At 44.9% G+C, this 15,966-nt stretch overlaps 1 protein-coding gene and 1 long non-coding RNA gene across 3 annotated transcripts in view; both read right to left on the reverse strand.

The window, feature by feature from the left end:
• Nnmt (nicotinamide N-methyltransferase) overlaps window positions 1-350 on the reverse strand; it is a 66,710-nt gene extending 66,360 nt beyond the window's left edge. The window contains exon 1 of one of the 2 annotated variants that reach the window (XM_060373323.1): window positions 8-350. In XM_060373323.1, coding sequence (XP_060229306.1) covers window positions 8-161 — 154 coding nt within the window. In that variant the 5' untranslated portion in view covers window positions 162-350. The remainder of the gene's footprint in view (window positions 1-7) is intronic. The other variant, XM_021633335.2, reaches the window with a different exon arrangement.
• Window positions 351-4,140: 3,790 nt separating this feature from the next.
• The window catches only part of LOC132649500 (uncharacterized), a 33,800-nt gene continuing 21,974 nt past the window's right edge, over window positions 4,141-15,966 (reverse strand). The window contains exon 2 of the long non-coding RNA XR_009587954.1: window positions 4,141-4,861. This is a non-coding gene — a long non-coding RNA (uncharacterized LOC132649500). The remainder of the gene's footprint in view (window positions 4,862-15,966) is intronic.

Raw genomic sequence — 15,966 nt, forward strand, 5'->3', positions numbered from 1 at the left:
AACTTACTCAGGCAGAATATCTTAAAAAGATTTTTCAGCAGATGTCTGAGGATCTCGTTTTCTGCAGAGGGTCTGGACCCAAAGCTGTAATATTTTTCCAAGTAATCCTGGGGATTAAAATGACTTAGATAAGCGTCCTTCGAGGTGAAGCCAGATTCCATCGTGTCTCAGCTCTGTGCCACCAGCCTGCCTGCTGCTCTCTTTTCCAGAAGTCAGGGAGTCACCCTGTGAAATTAGCTTTTGGAGTACTGAGCTATAAATCTTCCTCCAGCTAGGCCCATCCCTTGGAAACTGATGCCTGTTAAATACTGACAGTGAAATAAACCACACATGTTTGGGCTATTCTAGGAAGTGATGAAATTGCTGGAGAAGAGAACTTAGAATAGGGGAGTGGCAAAGGGAGGGCCATGCACTGCTTGACGCGCTTTGCCCTGTGGTAAAGGTCAGTTGTAAAGACTGACGATGGGAGAAATACCCCCCCCACACACACACCAACTGCACCTCCATCCCAGCTCTTGGCAGAAACTGTTTAACTCCTGGAAGAAGCCCTGGGTTCAGAGGGACAGATCATCTCTGAACAATCCAGCCAGTCTTCTTGTTCTTTTGAGGATTCTTTCCAGGAAAAAAAAAAAAAAAAAGAGTCCCACAGAATGGTTTTAGTTTAGACATATAAAAGAAAGAAAAGAGAATGTGGGGAAATGAAATGTGCTATGACTAAAGAATGTTGGCTAAAGGAAAATAATCTCAGATGGAGTCTGGAAAGATTAATTTTTAAAACACGGACAGTGTCTTCCTAGAGACAGCATGGCGGCTGCGCCTATGAGCTCATTACCTGCACCAGGCCAAGCCAGCATGACCAGCCAACACTCCAGCAGGCAGCAATGCTTTGGACTCAATGAGTTGTAAAGGTGTGTGGGGTGTCATGAGCATGGAAGGAGGACATGTAAGGGGTGGTACAGGATGATGGAGGGTGGGTATACTCAAGATGCACTCTAAGAATGTATGAAATCATCAAAGAATAATTAAAAGATATTCCGAAGATGTTAGGACATCCAATTAATCCGTCGAGAACATGGTTAAGGGCTGAAAAGGTAACTCAGTTGGTAGGGTGTTTGCCCATCATGCACTCAGCCTGAGACTTGATCCCCAGCACTGCATAGAGCTGGCATGGTGCTGCATGCCAGTAATTCTAGTACTTAGGAGTTGGAGTCAGAAGCCCAGCTTCATCCTTGGCTGCAGACAAGCTCAAGGCCAGCCCCACACACCTGTGTCTTCCCCTCAACTCTGCCACTTCCCAGCCTCCCCAAGATCCCAGCTGCTTCCCATGAATTCTGACAGTCCTTTCAAAGTAAGCCCAAAAGCCTCAGTTTCCTTAAAGAATTGTTTTCCATTTCCATTTTTGGGCTCACATTGCCATTTAGCGGTCACTCCACCTAGCCAAGCACTTGATTTTTGTACCAACATGTATTTGCTCCTGGTTTTGTCTGTCAATTATTTCTCTCAAAAGTATTATAGAAGTGATACGCTAAGAGACCAGGAGACTAAGGACTGTGTCTTGAGTCTTAATTTCCTGTTCGGCATCATGAGTTGCTTCATGGAGCCACTGCTCAAAATAGCGTTTGATCAACCAGCCTGAGTTGCTGCACCAAATGCAATAGCAGTAAGTGCCTGCTATCCCATGGCTCATGACTGAGCAAGGGCTTTTTGGTGACAAGGCCCAGAAACCCACTCAGACATCTCCATTAAGGTTGGAACGGAAGATAGACCCCATCTCTATAATATAATATGAAAACCAATTACAGGAAATCTGATTGATATAAGCCAGCCCTCTCCCCAGGCAGCTAGTTATTTTCCCCTTGTTTCTGTGTCCTTCTGCCTGTTTGGGGTTGCTGGGGACCTCTGTTCTCTGCACATCAGCTTCTTTTGCTCATCTACTGAATGCAGCTTCATTCTAGCCTTTCCAAATGGCCAAAGGGATAAAGAAGCAAGCTCCCTACAACCATTGTCAGAAATGAGAATAGGATTCTGCCATTGCGCTTTACTCGTTAAGGGAGAAATGCCTCCTGATTTGTCAGGTGCACAGATATTTAAGTAATAATAAGATCCTACAACTAGTTTTAGGCCAATACGTTACAAAACTTAGGTTTATGAGTTCCTAAGTGAAGGTATAACACCTACAAAATTTAAATAATGCTACAACAATTAAATAAGTCAAACTGAAAATTACATTCAATCCTAGTGAGAAGGCTCAGGTTAGCTTGCCTCCAGACCCAACAATCCGAGGTCAGCCCCCGGAGCCCATGATAAACGAACGGCGAGAACCAACTCCCTCACTTCACCCTCTGACCTCTACACGGGTGCTTCGGCATGAACACACACAGGCAGGCAGGAAGAGAAAAAAGATTATATTCACACACAATTCTCCAACAACTATGCTATAAGTTTCGGAAAAATATCCAAATACTGCGGTGATTTGTGAAGAGGAAAAATTACAAACTAAAAATCACTGCTGCAAAAATTCTAAATTAGTTGTCATCTAATCAGTAAAACCAGCAACATTTCCTTAGTATATCCCAAGAACTGCCTGAAGCATTTTGCACATGTTACTAAACCTTACAATAGTTCTGAGTTAGGACTGTTACCTCCACATCAGCACGTGAGAAGACTAAAGCACAGAGAGGCCTGTCTGAGAGCAGGCCTAATTCAAGGGCCTGTTCTTGGGACACCTGAACCACAACCAAAACGGTTTAAGCCAGTGACACACAATTACAAGTTCAGTCAGTACCAGCCATCACATTCACACTTTGCAGGAGAAACCATCAGATTTATTCAATAGATGCAAAAGAAATAAGAAAGCCCAAATTCAGTATCCATCCCTGAAAATAACAACTTTTCTCCTACTGAAGACAGAAAGAGGCTTCCTTGATCTACTGATAAAGAGCATGCCCAGACGTTTTGCTGAATGATCATGAACTTGAAAACTTTCTCTTTGACACAAGGTCAGAAATACAAGTGGTAACAATTATCAAGGTTTGTTTTTGAGATTGGGCCCTACTATGCAGGTCTGGCTGGCCTGACACTTGCTGTATAGACCGTCTGGCCCTGAACTCATAGAGATCCACTTGACCCTGCCTTCTGTTGTACTAGGATTAAAGGTGAGCACAGCCATACCCTACAACAGTAACCAATCTTAATAAAAATTCTGCCAGAAATACTGGAAATATAGGAGATAAGAAAAATAAAGGGAAAACATTAGAAAGGGTTAGAAAGAAAGGGGGAGACTCCTTTATGAACATGGTGCCCTGTATAGGAAATGAAAAGTAACAACAAATTAGCCAGAATGAACACAAGAAGCCAAATTGCTGGGTACAAGATCAACTGAAAAAATTACATTCCTCTTCAGTTAGCAACAGTTATAAAATCAGCTTTTCCCATGGTGACATTAAAAAAAATATATGAAGTACCTAAAACAAAATATATACATTAATGGAGCAAAGTACCAAGTTTTATTGAAAGACATTAAAGAAGACCTAAATAAATGGAGAGAAACACCACTCTGTGGAGGAGACAGCTTAACACTGTAGAGATGTCATTTCTCTCCAAATTGATTTACAGACTCAGTAAAGTCTCAATTAAAATCCAAATAGGTTTTTTTCTAGAACTTGACAAGCTGGTTTTAAATTTTATATGGCAGTGCCAAGGGCCAAGAGTGGGTAGTCTTGCAGAAGAAGAATAAGGTGGGAGGACTCTCTGTGCCAGACATAAATACTTATTAGAGAGCCATCGCCATTAAGGCTGAGTAGTATTGGCACTGGGCTTGATAAATAGACCCATCCATGGACCGGAGTGGAGGGGCTGCAGACAGACCGTTCAGCGTTCCTTTGATATATGCTTGGGTGGTAGCTCAGATCAGCAGGTAAAGAGATAGACTTGCAATAAACAGCTCTGGGATAGCTTAGTATCTGCAGGGAGGAGCATGAAATGAGAGCCCCACCTCACACTGAGATCTAGAATCAATCAAGTCTTATTAACCAACCATACCCAAATAGCAAAAGTCTGAAGATTCAGAGGGTAATGCAGAAGAATGACTTCATAGCTTTGGGTGGTGGGAAAGGTTTCTTAAAACAGACACAAAAGCCATTAATAAGCAAAAGGTTTATAAATTTGAGTATGTGACAGTTAAGATTGTCTATTCCAAACACATGTTAAGGGACAGGAGGACCAGCTGACAGACAGTATAGAGCTGACAGTGAACTGGGAATTCATTTACTTTTTATTTTGGATTTTTAAAAAATACCTAATTTATTCACTTTATATCCCAATCATAGCCCCCTCTCTCCTCTCCTCTCCTGGTTCCACCTTCCCTTCCTCTTCTGCATATCCCCCTTCTCCTACCCTTCAGAAAAGGGCAGCTCCACCAACCACAACCCACCCCAGCACATCAGAACGCATCAAGACCAAGTGCATCCTCTTCCTCAAGGGCCTGGCCTTCCCCACCATGGGGAAGTGATCAGAAAGCAGGCAACAGAGTCCATATAAGAGATAGCCCATGCTCCCCTTACTAGGAAACCCATATGAAGACCAGGCTGTCCATTGGGTACATCTGTGTAGGAGGCCTAGGTCCAGTTCGTGCATGGTCCTTTGGTGGGTGCTTCAGTCTCTGCAGTCCCCTTTGGTCCCTGATTAGTTGGCTCTGTTGGTCTTCTTGTAGAGTTGCTGTTGCCTCCAGGTCCTTTTATCTTTCTTCCCTCTTCCACAAGGCTTCCTGCACTCCGCCCAATGTTTGGCTGTGAGTCTCAGCATCTGTTTTGATCCATTGCTGGGTGGAGCCAGTCAGAGGACAGCTGTGCTAAGCTCCTATCTGCAAACATAGCAAAGTGTTGTTAATACTGTCAGGGGTTGGCTCGCTCCCTTGGTGTGGGTCTCAGGTTGGCCAGGCATTGGCTGGATATTCCCTCAATCTTTGTTCCTGCATATGTGTAGGCAGGGTAAATTTTGGGTCAAAGCTTTTGTGGATGGGTTGGATATTTTTGGTTTTTTGGAGACATGGTCTAGCTATTTAGCCAAGACTGGTCTTGAACTCATAGAGATCTACTTGCCTCTACCTCCCAGGTTCTGAGATTAAAGGTGTGAGCCACGAGGGCTGGGATACAGAATTTAAAATACACTTTTGAAAACACTTTTGAAAAGAAATAAAGCCAAAAAGAGAAAACTCAAACAGACCCTTTATAACAAAGGAATGGCCAACAACCTAATTTCACCAAAGAAATGTCATTTAAGCCATAGTGACATATTACTACACACGCATCAAAGTGGCACAAGTGACATATGACCAGAACCAAGGACCTTACCAAAACACGCTGCCTTGCAGCTTCAGAGATCAGACAAGTGAATGAATCATTCACAGTAACCTTCGACATGAGTGTTTACGTATATCAGACCCAGAGACCGCACTCCAAGGTACATTTTTCAGAGAAAACCTGCAAATAGATAGCTGCGGTGTTTTTTACAGCATTGTTTGGGGTAGCCCCTTTACGTTACTTTGTTGTTGTTGTTTCTTGCTGTGGCTAAACGCCCGATGAAAGCAACGTATGGAAGGCCATGTTCACTTTGGCTGACAGTTTGAGGGGACACAGTCCCTCACAGCAGGAAGGCATGGTGGGCGAAGCACGTTGTCACTGCTCACAGTCAGGAAGCAGAGGGAGAGATGAGTGCTGGAGTTCAGCTCACTCTCTCCCTGTCCATTTTTACTCACCCCAGGACACCAGCCAATGGGACGGTGCTGCCCACACCCAAGGTGAGTCTTCTCTGCTTAGTTAAACTCTCAGTATGTCTCCCGAGTGGGTCCAAATCCAATCAAATGGAAAGTGAAGATGAGCCATGTCAGCCCCAACTAGAAGCATCGTAACTGCCCGACAACATTAAAATCAATGGGAATAAGCCAAAATGAAAAAGGAAAGGAGTATGTGACAGCAACAGGCATCAGCTGGGGAGTCTCCACACCACGTGGGGCGAAAGTGGCCAATCACAAGAAGACCTTGTAGGTTCCCTTTGTATGAAGCGTAAAGCAGACAGAAGTAAACTGTACTGTTTAGGGATGGGCCTAAGCAGTGCAAAAGGCTGCAAGGAGAAGCAATGAGTGTTTATGTCAGCCGCCATAGTGGGTCCCTTACTCCCACCAGCCAAGAGCCAGCTAGAGAAAGGAGGGGTTTACCCCATCAGAGGGTGCAAGAAAAGAGGAGACTTCTAAGACTCGGCAGTGTTAACCAGTGTCCAGCTGATAGCCATCTTTATGTGGAAGTGGTGTGAAAATTTTTGGCTCATGCTCTACATTTTACAGTACAAAAAAAAAAAAAAAAGTACCTGTATTCAGCTGCTTGTAAGCCTGCATAGCCAGGCCGGCCTGGCTTTTCTGAAGTCTGCCTGCAAAGAGTTAACTTTTCTCATTTTCTGCCTCTTTCTTGGATACCAATCAAAGCCATAGGCATGCTGGCACTAATCCACATGATCTTTCTCTGCAGAACCCTCCCACCACATCCTGCCCTTCTCCATACAGCCTCCTTCAGACTTCCATTGCTGACTCTAACTCAGCATTAGGACTTTCTCTTTTCTCCATCCCCCTCCTTCCAGAGGCTTCTGGGATTTGCAGCTTGCCTGCCCTGTAGTTTTTCTCTGAAATTCTAATCAAATGGTGCCCATGCATTAAGAACAAGCAAGCCACCACCGCCAAAATCCACTATGTCCAAATGCAGTCATGCCAAACAGATTTACAGTTCAAGGGTGTTGAAAAATAATATAATAAAACCTCCACCCAGGTTTCCCCTCTGCAGGCTACTTCAGGCTTCTTTTGCTGTTTAACCCAAATGGAGCCAAATCACTCAGCAGCATGAAATAACCATCTCAACAAGCATGGGGCCACCTGGGCTGGAAGGACAACTCAATGGTTTAGAGTTTGCACTTAACAGAGAACCCCTGTTCAGTTCCCCAAATCCACCTTGGGCAGTTCACAGTTACCTCTAACTCCAGTTCCAGGGTATCTAGCTCCCTCTTCTGGTCTCTCCTGTGGGCACCAGCACATACCCCCCCCCCCCGCTTCCACCCTCCTACCACACATACATATAAGTAAAAGTAAAGCAAATCTTTAAAAAAACATGGCCAGGATGAGGGGGGAAAGCCCAGAAAATGCAGCTCAGGCAGAGAGAAACAATCCCTGCTCCAGGCTAGAGGCCCTAGAGAGTGTCCTAGTAGATGCAGGTCCCAGGGGAACGAGCTCTCTGTGGACAGTCCATGGATGCTCCCACTTATTTCAGAAAAGATCCACACCTCAGGTACACCCAGCAACTGTGAGGCTGCACGATGGAGACAGGGGTTTTGCAGAGATGTTGTCAACGAAGACATTTTCAGGTTCTGTGGAAACTGTAATTTATGCTGTATACAGGCTGGTGTCAGAATTCCAAACTAGAGCCCGATTAAATAATTCCTGAAATAGAAGAGCCGGAAATCATCTGGGAGCCAATTGGAAGAGCCGGCAATCTGGGAGCCTTTCATATGCTTAGCTGTTAATAATGAATAATATTACAGGAATGCTAAAGTCATCAAATGTGATGTGGCCCCGCAAGGTCTGACTCAGATTTTGTTGAATGCATTTGGTGACAGTAGCCTTCCTTGGTAGGGAAACCATGTTTTTGCAGTCTCAAAGGAGGGGCCCCATCAGACAGGAGGACCCCTGCCTTCTCATGGCTCTGACAACGCACACGCTCACAGGGCTCAGCTGGAGGATGCACAGCCATGGAGATTCAGCCAGAAACTCTAGTTATGAATGAAAAGTTTTGAACTGGCTGTGTGTGCGTTTCAGTAAGCAGAAGGGTGCCTAGGAGTGTCTTCGGAGGAACGTTGTTTGTGGGCATCTGCTTGGCTTAGGAGTGGGACAGCTGAGGGCTACTTGGGGAAGACTTCTGAGCTAAGCCAGGCCAGTTTCCAGATCCACCCTCATTACACGGCTTGTAGGGAGGAAGGTTGGGGTCAGTGGACTTTTGTCAGAGGCTGGTACCAGCCATTATGCTGTGGCTGGTGGCCAGGGAACCATGTGTGCCTGACAGATGCAATACCAAAGTCCAAAGCACCCGGGCAGAGCTGCCTTAGGTCCCAGAGAGCAGCAACTGACGAATCTGAGTTATTTGGATTGTTCTGCCCCTCCCTTTTCTCCTCTTGCTTCCACTCTGACGCTGTTGCCCAGGTTTACACAACTTAGCCTAGCTTTCTGCTTTCATCTCTCCTCTAGTGATTCCTACACGCACCCCACCCTCGGTCTCTCTGTTTCTCTCTGTCTCTCTCTCTCTCACACACACTTTCTCCTTTCTTTTCTTTCTCCTTCCTTCCGAGACAGGGTCTCATGTAGTCCAAGCTGGCCTCAAACTTGATATGTAGGTAAAGCTGACCTTGAACTCCTCTTCACACCATGTCTCTTAAATTCTGGGATTACAGGCAAGTGCCACAGTACCTAGTTTTATGCTGTGCTTATGTATTGTCTATGTCAAAAAGAAACAGTTTTGTTTTTTGTTTGTTTGTTTGATTGTTTATTTGCCTGTTTTGTTTTTCAAAACAAGGTTTCTTTGTGTAGCCTTGGCTGTCCTGAACTCACTTTGTAGATCAAGCTGGCCACCAACTTACAGAGATCTGCCTGCCTCTGCCTTCCTGAGTGCTAGGATCACAGACATGCACCACCGTGCCCAACTAGCAGTTTTATAATCTGAGTAGATGTCAGGACCAAGGTTGGATTTTATCTTGCTGCTCCTGTTTTATTGTTTTTTTTCTGGAAAAAAAATGAGGTCAGATAATTAAAAGAAAATGCCTATTAGAAAAAAAGCACTAGAGGCTGAACATAGGCCAAAAAAAAAAAAAAAAAAAAAAAAAAGATAGATGAATAACTTGTTGGAAATCAGGTTCTGTAAAGAAAGCCAGGCCTCACAGATGGATACCTGTGACTGTCATGCAAACTTCTGTTAGAGAGCTAAAGAACTAAGAAACTGTAGAGTAGAGGGAAACACAGCCATTTGATTTCTTTTCATTTTCACCATCCCAATTCCATTCTGATCCAGATAAGCAGTCATTCTGAGATGTTTAATGTACATAGAGAGAGACAGATTTTTAAAAATTATTATAGTATTCAGTGTGTGTGTTACTAGTGTGGAGGTCAGAGGACAAATTGAAGACATCATTTCTCTCCTTCTACCATGTGGGTCCCAGAAATCAAACTCAGATTATCACACTTGAATGCACGCTCCTTTACCCGTTGGACCATCTTGTAGGCTCCTACATATTGTTTTTTTAATGGCTCTCTATGTACAAGGTTCATAGCTTCTCATCACTGCATAGCTCCCATTTGCACAGTTCATCCATTTATCCAGTCCTCCAGTCATGGACACTCAGATTGTCTCCCAGGCCCCAAAGCAATGATGCCACAGGCTTTCATGTCTCATCTGCATGGACCTACATGGGAGTTTACATGGGACAGGTTAGCAGGATGGGAAATGGTGAGCCCTAACATATTCGCCAGATTGCCCCAGTAAGACTACCCCAGTCAATGTCTCCACCAGCTAATACATTATCCCAGCACCCTGGCCTCTGTTCTTAACACAATATACTAATTTTTGCTGATATTGTAAGACCTGGGATCTCACAGCTCAGGAGTTTAAGATCGCGCCCTTCCCAGAAACTCTCATAGACCAGGAAACTCATTGCAAAAGCAAGAGGTTTAATCTAACCATTGCGCAATGGGGCCACCCCTGCCGGTCAGCAAAGAGTGGCACCGGGAAACAAAGACCTTGGGTTTTTAAAAGAAAAACTGTGAGAAATTTAAAGTTGCAGTTTGGGAGGGAGGGACTGGGAGGGAATGAGGGATCGGACACGGCTGGGATACAGAGTTAATAAAATGTAACTGATAAAAAAATAAAAATAAATAAAGTTGCAGTTTTGGCAACTTAGGATTGGATGGGGAAGCTATAAAGGAAGATAATTGGTTAGTCTTAGGTGCTCAAGTTTGGCCAATCCTGCCAAGTGTGGATGCAGCTGCAATTAAAGGGGTGGTTAGCTCATCCTTGAAGCTTAGGGGCTGTGGACTTTTGGCTGGAGGTCAAGAGCTACTCAGAAGAAGTCTGGGTTCGTTGCTAAGAAACACTATCTCAAAGACAAGGGTCTGGTCCTTCTTTTTGCTGAGTGAAAGTCATTGCTTGCTTGCTTTTTTTATATCTGTCCTCACAGATAGGGTCACATTCCTCCATTCTCTGGAAAGGTACTAAGAGGCTTTGGCTTAACCTGGACCTAAAACTCAAAACTATAGGCTTTAGAAGACATATAGGTTACAAAGTTAGTCTAACCCTTTCAATATAATAAAAAAGTTGTATTATTTACTTATTTTTTACTTATTTATTTGCCTTTCTTTGAGAAGTTTGACTGTAGCTGAGCCTGCATGTCTGTGAGTTAGGCTAAACAATATGAGGATTCCCACAGACGGTTGGCTTCACAAAATAAGTGCTCATTCTCACAGTGGGGAGAGGCTTGGGAGGCAGCCTGTGGTAGTTAGGCACTCAGATTTCTTCTCCATCAGCTGGGGCCCCAGAGTTCAGGCCATAGGAAAGGGGAGAATGGGGCTGGATCAGGAGGTTGTAGAACCTGGCCCAAACAATGTCATCCACTGATCCCTTAAGACAAGGAGGTTGAGAGATAACAGCCTGGCTGTTCAGCCCCTCCTTCCTATTCCTTCTCAAAAAGGAAGAAAACTAGTGAAAATTAAAAACTCTCACCAAACAAACAAAAAACCCAAGCAGCAACAACAACAAAACGTTCTTGCTAGCTGCTGAACTGTCCTCTGTAAATTTCCCAGTCCTACCCTTACTCATTTTGGTCTTTCCTCTTCTTGTTGCTGGGCCCTTGGGTCAGTCTCTGTGTCTTCTACTCTCAGGTCACTGGGTTTTATCTGTTACAAGTATTTCTTTTGACCTGTCTGCCTACTCCATTTGACTTCATCAAGACAATGTCTTTCTCTAATCAGGAACCTAATTTTGATGTGCTCTAATTAAGCAGGGTTTTTTTTTTTTTTTTTTTTTTTTGCTTGTGGTTTTTGCTTCAGAAATTGTGTTTCTTTTGAAGGAGGTGCAGGCATACTTAATCAGTTCAGCCTCCTTTGTCAATTTCACTATTCGCTCCCAGTTTGCAAAAGCATCACTTATTTGGGTGCAGGGAAATAGAAGCACCACGAAGACACAAGGAAAAAGACCCCTTTAAAAACAATTTCCTGGTCCCCAATTCTCCTTCCCGGCCTCCAGTCCCTGCTGCTCCATGCCTGCAGTCAGCTCTCCGAAACACACGTGGAAATGTACCAAGTTGTTTGGAAAGCCCTTTCAACTGGCTGAAGAGGCACATAGCAAGCTCTTGGAGCTCGAGTCTATTCTTGGTTGCAACACTAAGAGCTTGCCTCTCTGACTAGGAACTCTCTCAACACCCACGTGGGTCTTGACTTTAATCTCTTGCTCACACCATCTGGCTCCTTGCCTGAACCCTCCCCCCCACCAACCACCACTTTGCTTATTCTTTAAACTTAGCCTGGACCTTAATTCCAGAAACCCTTCTCTGACATCCTTCTGTTCCACCTTTGGGCTTGCCAGTATCCTGGACATCTTTCTCACTGAACTTACAATACTGTATTGCAATGGCCATTTTCCCATCAAATGAACTTTTGGAGGATCTCTCACAAAGGACAGCTCTGCTCTGGCCTTAATAACTGCAGAATAGAATGGCCTGGCTACCCCTGCCCACTGTGCTTGGCTCTCTTGTCCAAACTCAAGGTCTTCAGGAGGTTTGAGGATTGAAAAGATTTCCCCCTGCTAAGATCAGCTGGTGTGAGTGTGCTCTGGTATGCTATCCAGGATGCATTCCCAGCTGGAGACAAGGTTTCGTGGTCTTTGGCTTCTGCTGTGGAGGCAGGGGAATGAACACAGTGCATACTCAAGTGAAGATCAGGATGTTCTGTGCTGCCTGCAATGCACCTCTTCCTTATTACCCCATCTAGAGGTTAGATCTAGGAGGACAAGAGGAAAGTAAGTAAGAAAGCAATGAACTAGCAAAGAAGGAAGGAAGAACCCTCCAGCTCATGTTGACCCTGAAGCCTGCAAAGCTCAGTGCTCTGCTGCCCCCTTGTGTCCAGAGAAAGAAGAACAAAGAAAACTCCAGATCAGGTCCAGCTGGTGTGAGAGCCATCCGGAAGGAACACAACTCTGCTTCCTAAGGGCGTTTTGTCTTGATATTTCCTGGAAAGATGTCCAAGCACCCCAGAAGGGTACCAACGAAAGATCAAAATATGATTTCACCAAAATCTAACTTGGTGAGACTGTTTTGTTTTGTTTCTTACAGAGCACAGGTAAGGGGTTGCTTACAGGAGCACAAGTGGCTCAAAACAGCTTCATCACCACAAAAGCCCCAACCCAGCATGGATAGTGACCTCGTGAAAGCTGCGTCGTGGAGTCCTGCCTTTGATCAATGTTCCCCTTCCGTATTCTCTAGCATCCCCCAAGACCACTGGCAGCTAGGAAAGGGATTAATAGTTGGAATACCAGGGGAGTGCCTTCCAACCCTCCCTAGGGAGCATCCGTGGCGTCATTATCATCACCAGAGACCTGGCTACCACTGTATTGTACTGCTCTGGTTGCCATAGCTACAGGGCAAAGTCCAAGCAGAATCTTGTTATGGCCAGAAGAAAAGGCACCTTATAGCCAGTATCCACCATTAGAGACAGATATTCAAGAAGTGACCTGAAGAGAAGGAAGCGTTGATGAATTAAAAGCTAACTCCTGTGTGGGGGCCTCAGTCTGCTCCATTCTGGGAGCAGCTACATTCTGCCTGTAGATCCTGCTTCTAGAAACATTTTTTCTTTTCTGTATAAAATGTATGTGTTGTGTGTGTTAGTGCTACTTTTTTAAGCATCTACTTTATTGGTTTCTTATACCTCTACCTCCTTTACAACACCCCAACACTAGGTAAGAGAGAAAGAATGTTAGAAGGGAATAGGGACATAGCTCTCTTCAGACTTAGTTCCAGCTGGCTAGGGTTATGGGTTCTTTGGGGAAAATAACAATCTCAGTAGTCAGGACATCTAACAGTCCAGCAAACCAGCAAATTATCAAGCAGCAAACACAACTGCAGGATGAACCAGCGGCAGCATTATTCCTCCTTCTATGCTTCTTCCTCTCAGGCCTCTGGCATTTATACCCTCTCTGAGTCCTCAGAATTCCTCTAACTGCAGCTGTAAAAGACCATGTCCCTCTCCAAGCTTCACAAGGCTATTACCAGCTGGCAAAAAAAAAAAAATGATCAGCTGTTGATAAACTAAAGCAGCCCCATATCCCACACTTGGGATTAAAACAAAACATATTTACATAAGATAACTGAGTATTTTTTTTTTTAAGAAACCAAAACTTCCATGTGTGTGTATGTGTGTGTGTGCTTTCATGAGTTTATTTGCACAAATGTGTCCAGGTGCCTGCAGAGACCAAGAGATGGTGTCAGATCCTCTGGAACTGGAGTTCCAAGCAGTTATGAGCTGTTTAACATAGGTGCCGGGTCCCACGTTATCCACAAGAATAGTAAGTACTCTAACCTGTTGGTCTATCTCTCTAGGACCCTCCCTGACCTCTCTGGACAGAATCTCCTACTATAACCCAGGTTGTTCTTGTATTTGCTATGTAGCCAAGAATCGGGCTTTAAAATCATGGAAATCCTCCTGCCTCAATGATGGGCTTGCAGGCATGAGCCAACACACCTGTCTTCCAGAAGTGATTCCTGGTCTGCTTTTGAGGAGTTCTGCTCCAGGGCGAGGAGGACTTGGGCTCAGCATAAGGTACTCTCTGCCCTTATGCCATTTGTCTGTGAGAGTTCAAGGTCTGATGTGTTTCTACCAATTCCCAGTTCACGGCCTTCCTCAGTTATTCCCTGTGGTACTGCTCTGCTTATTCTTTTACATGGGTTCCCACATAAAATTATCAGATTTTATTTATTATTATCTTCTATACCTTCCCCTCCTAATTAGAATGAGAGCAGAGTCTTACACAACAGGAACTCTGTGTGTTTCCTCCATAAGAGCCCTCCCAGAACAAAGGGAAGGCAAATGGCATAATCAGTTTCTATGAGTATTATGCGGGATTCTGTCATGGCTCTGTAACGTACATCACCAAGTCAAAACATATGTTGAAGGGATTGGTATTCGGTACAAGACCAAGTTCTCAGAACAAGGGAGATTTATTTTCTCCAGAGGGACAAAGGGCAGGGAATAAGAGACAAAGACAGGAGATAGAGGACAGGGGAGAAGGGGAAGGGAACAAGGGAGAGGAAAGAGATATTTGTCCTAGAGGAACAAAGGACTGCCTCTGGATAGAGAGGAGACAGATGTGGCCCATAGGCAAATGGCAGTTTATAAAGGTAAAAGGGGAAACCTTGTGTTACGATGAGTTGGTTAATTTTAATTGGCCAAGTTAATTAGAAGAGCCAAAGGGGGCTTTTGATTTCTGGACCTCAACACTTTGATAGCTGGACATTGGTAGTCAGCCTCAGGAGGAGGAAGTGGCAAAACAGGGCAATAATAGACCTTGGTGGCCAGCTGAAGGGTTGTAATCTAAGGGTTTTTAGCAAGACAGAGGGAATGGGCGAGAAGGGCAGGGACTGCCAGAGCCAAGCTCACCATGCTTGAGCTGGTCAGAGTCCCTTCATATGTTACCATATAAAGGAGACAAAGGGGAGCTAAAGATGAGTACATAAGGTCATGTCATACTCTTCTTGGAACTCAGTCTTCAGATGTGAGTCTGTGAAGCCCGTGCTGACACAAGTCAACACTGCTCCCTGGTGCAGAGCCTCAGAGTCTGGACTCCCTAAACGAGAAGCATGCATCAGGTCCCTTCAGCCTGTTCCTGACTCCCACCTAACCTACACTGTTTCTTTCCTCTGCAATACCTTGGACCCAAAGCCTGCTGCCTCCACCGCACAGCCTGCCTGTAGCCCACCCAGCACCTACACTTAGCTCCAGGGTCTGTTGAAAGCACTGCTGTGAGAAGAAGCATCCTCTATCTTCTCACATTAAGTGTGTCTGTGCGAATGCTCACACCTCCTGAAGCACAGCCGCCCTCACTCCCTGCCAGCCCGGAGAGGACAGCGGCTGTGTCTCCTACTTATCCTCACGTTCTTTGTTCCTGGCGGATGTCAGAAGCCGAATCAACATTTACCAATGGACTCTGGTTACTCCAAGCTCAGTGCTCCAAGCTACCTCCCTGACTGTCTCCCTCTGCTCTGAAATCTGCATCCATGTAGCCCTATCTGTCTTGGAACTCACTTGGTAGACCAGGCTGGCCTTAAACATCAGAGATCCACCTGCCTCTGCCTCCTGAGTGCTGGGATTAAAAGGGCATACCATCATTTCAGGAAGCCCCCTGCCCCGACCCCTGAACTTTCTCAAGATCCTGTTTTTAACGGTATCAAGCCTTTCAATAGAAATGATGACATTGTCTAGAGGTACAGGAACAAATTCTTATTGAATAAAGTAATTAGCCATCACTTCCCATTCCTGTCAACAGTTACCTCCATGCTCATCTGTCTGACTGATGCACTGACCTCTTCAGCCACACCAGAGATGCTGTGTGCTAGCAGTCCCTTCTAGGACACTGTCCTTGTATGTGCTCATGTGTTACTGAACCAATTAACTCCGAACGAGAAAAAAAAAGTTATTTCAGTCACAGCTCTAGAGGTTCTAATCCAAGACCAGGTGGCCCCTACTGAAGGTATTGATGTCAATGGTGGAACATGAGAGAGTAATGACCCAAGAGGAAAACTGCTCATGCCAGCAGCCAAGAAGCAAAGAGAAATAAAAGGGCCCAGAGTCCCACAGAATTCTCCCAGTCACCTAAAGACCTCCCACCACACTCCACC

This window comes from Meriones unguiculatus, chromosome 1, assembly GCF_030254825.1.
Source record: "Meriones unguiculatus strain TT.TT164.6M chromosome 1, Bangor_MerUng_6.1, whole genome shotgun sequence".
In the NCBI taxonomy this organism is placed as follows: Eukaryota; Metazoa; Chordata; class Mammalia; order Rodentia; family Muridae; genus Meriones; species Meriones unguiculatus.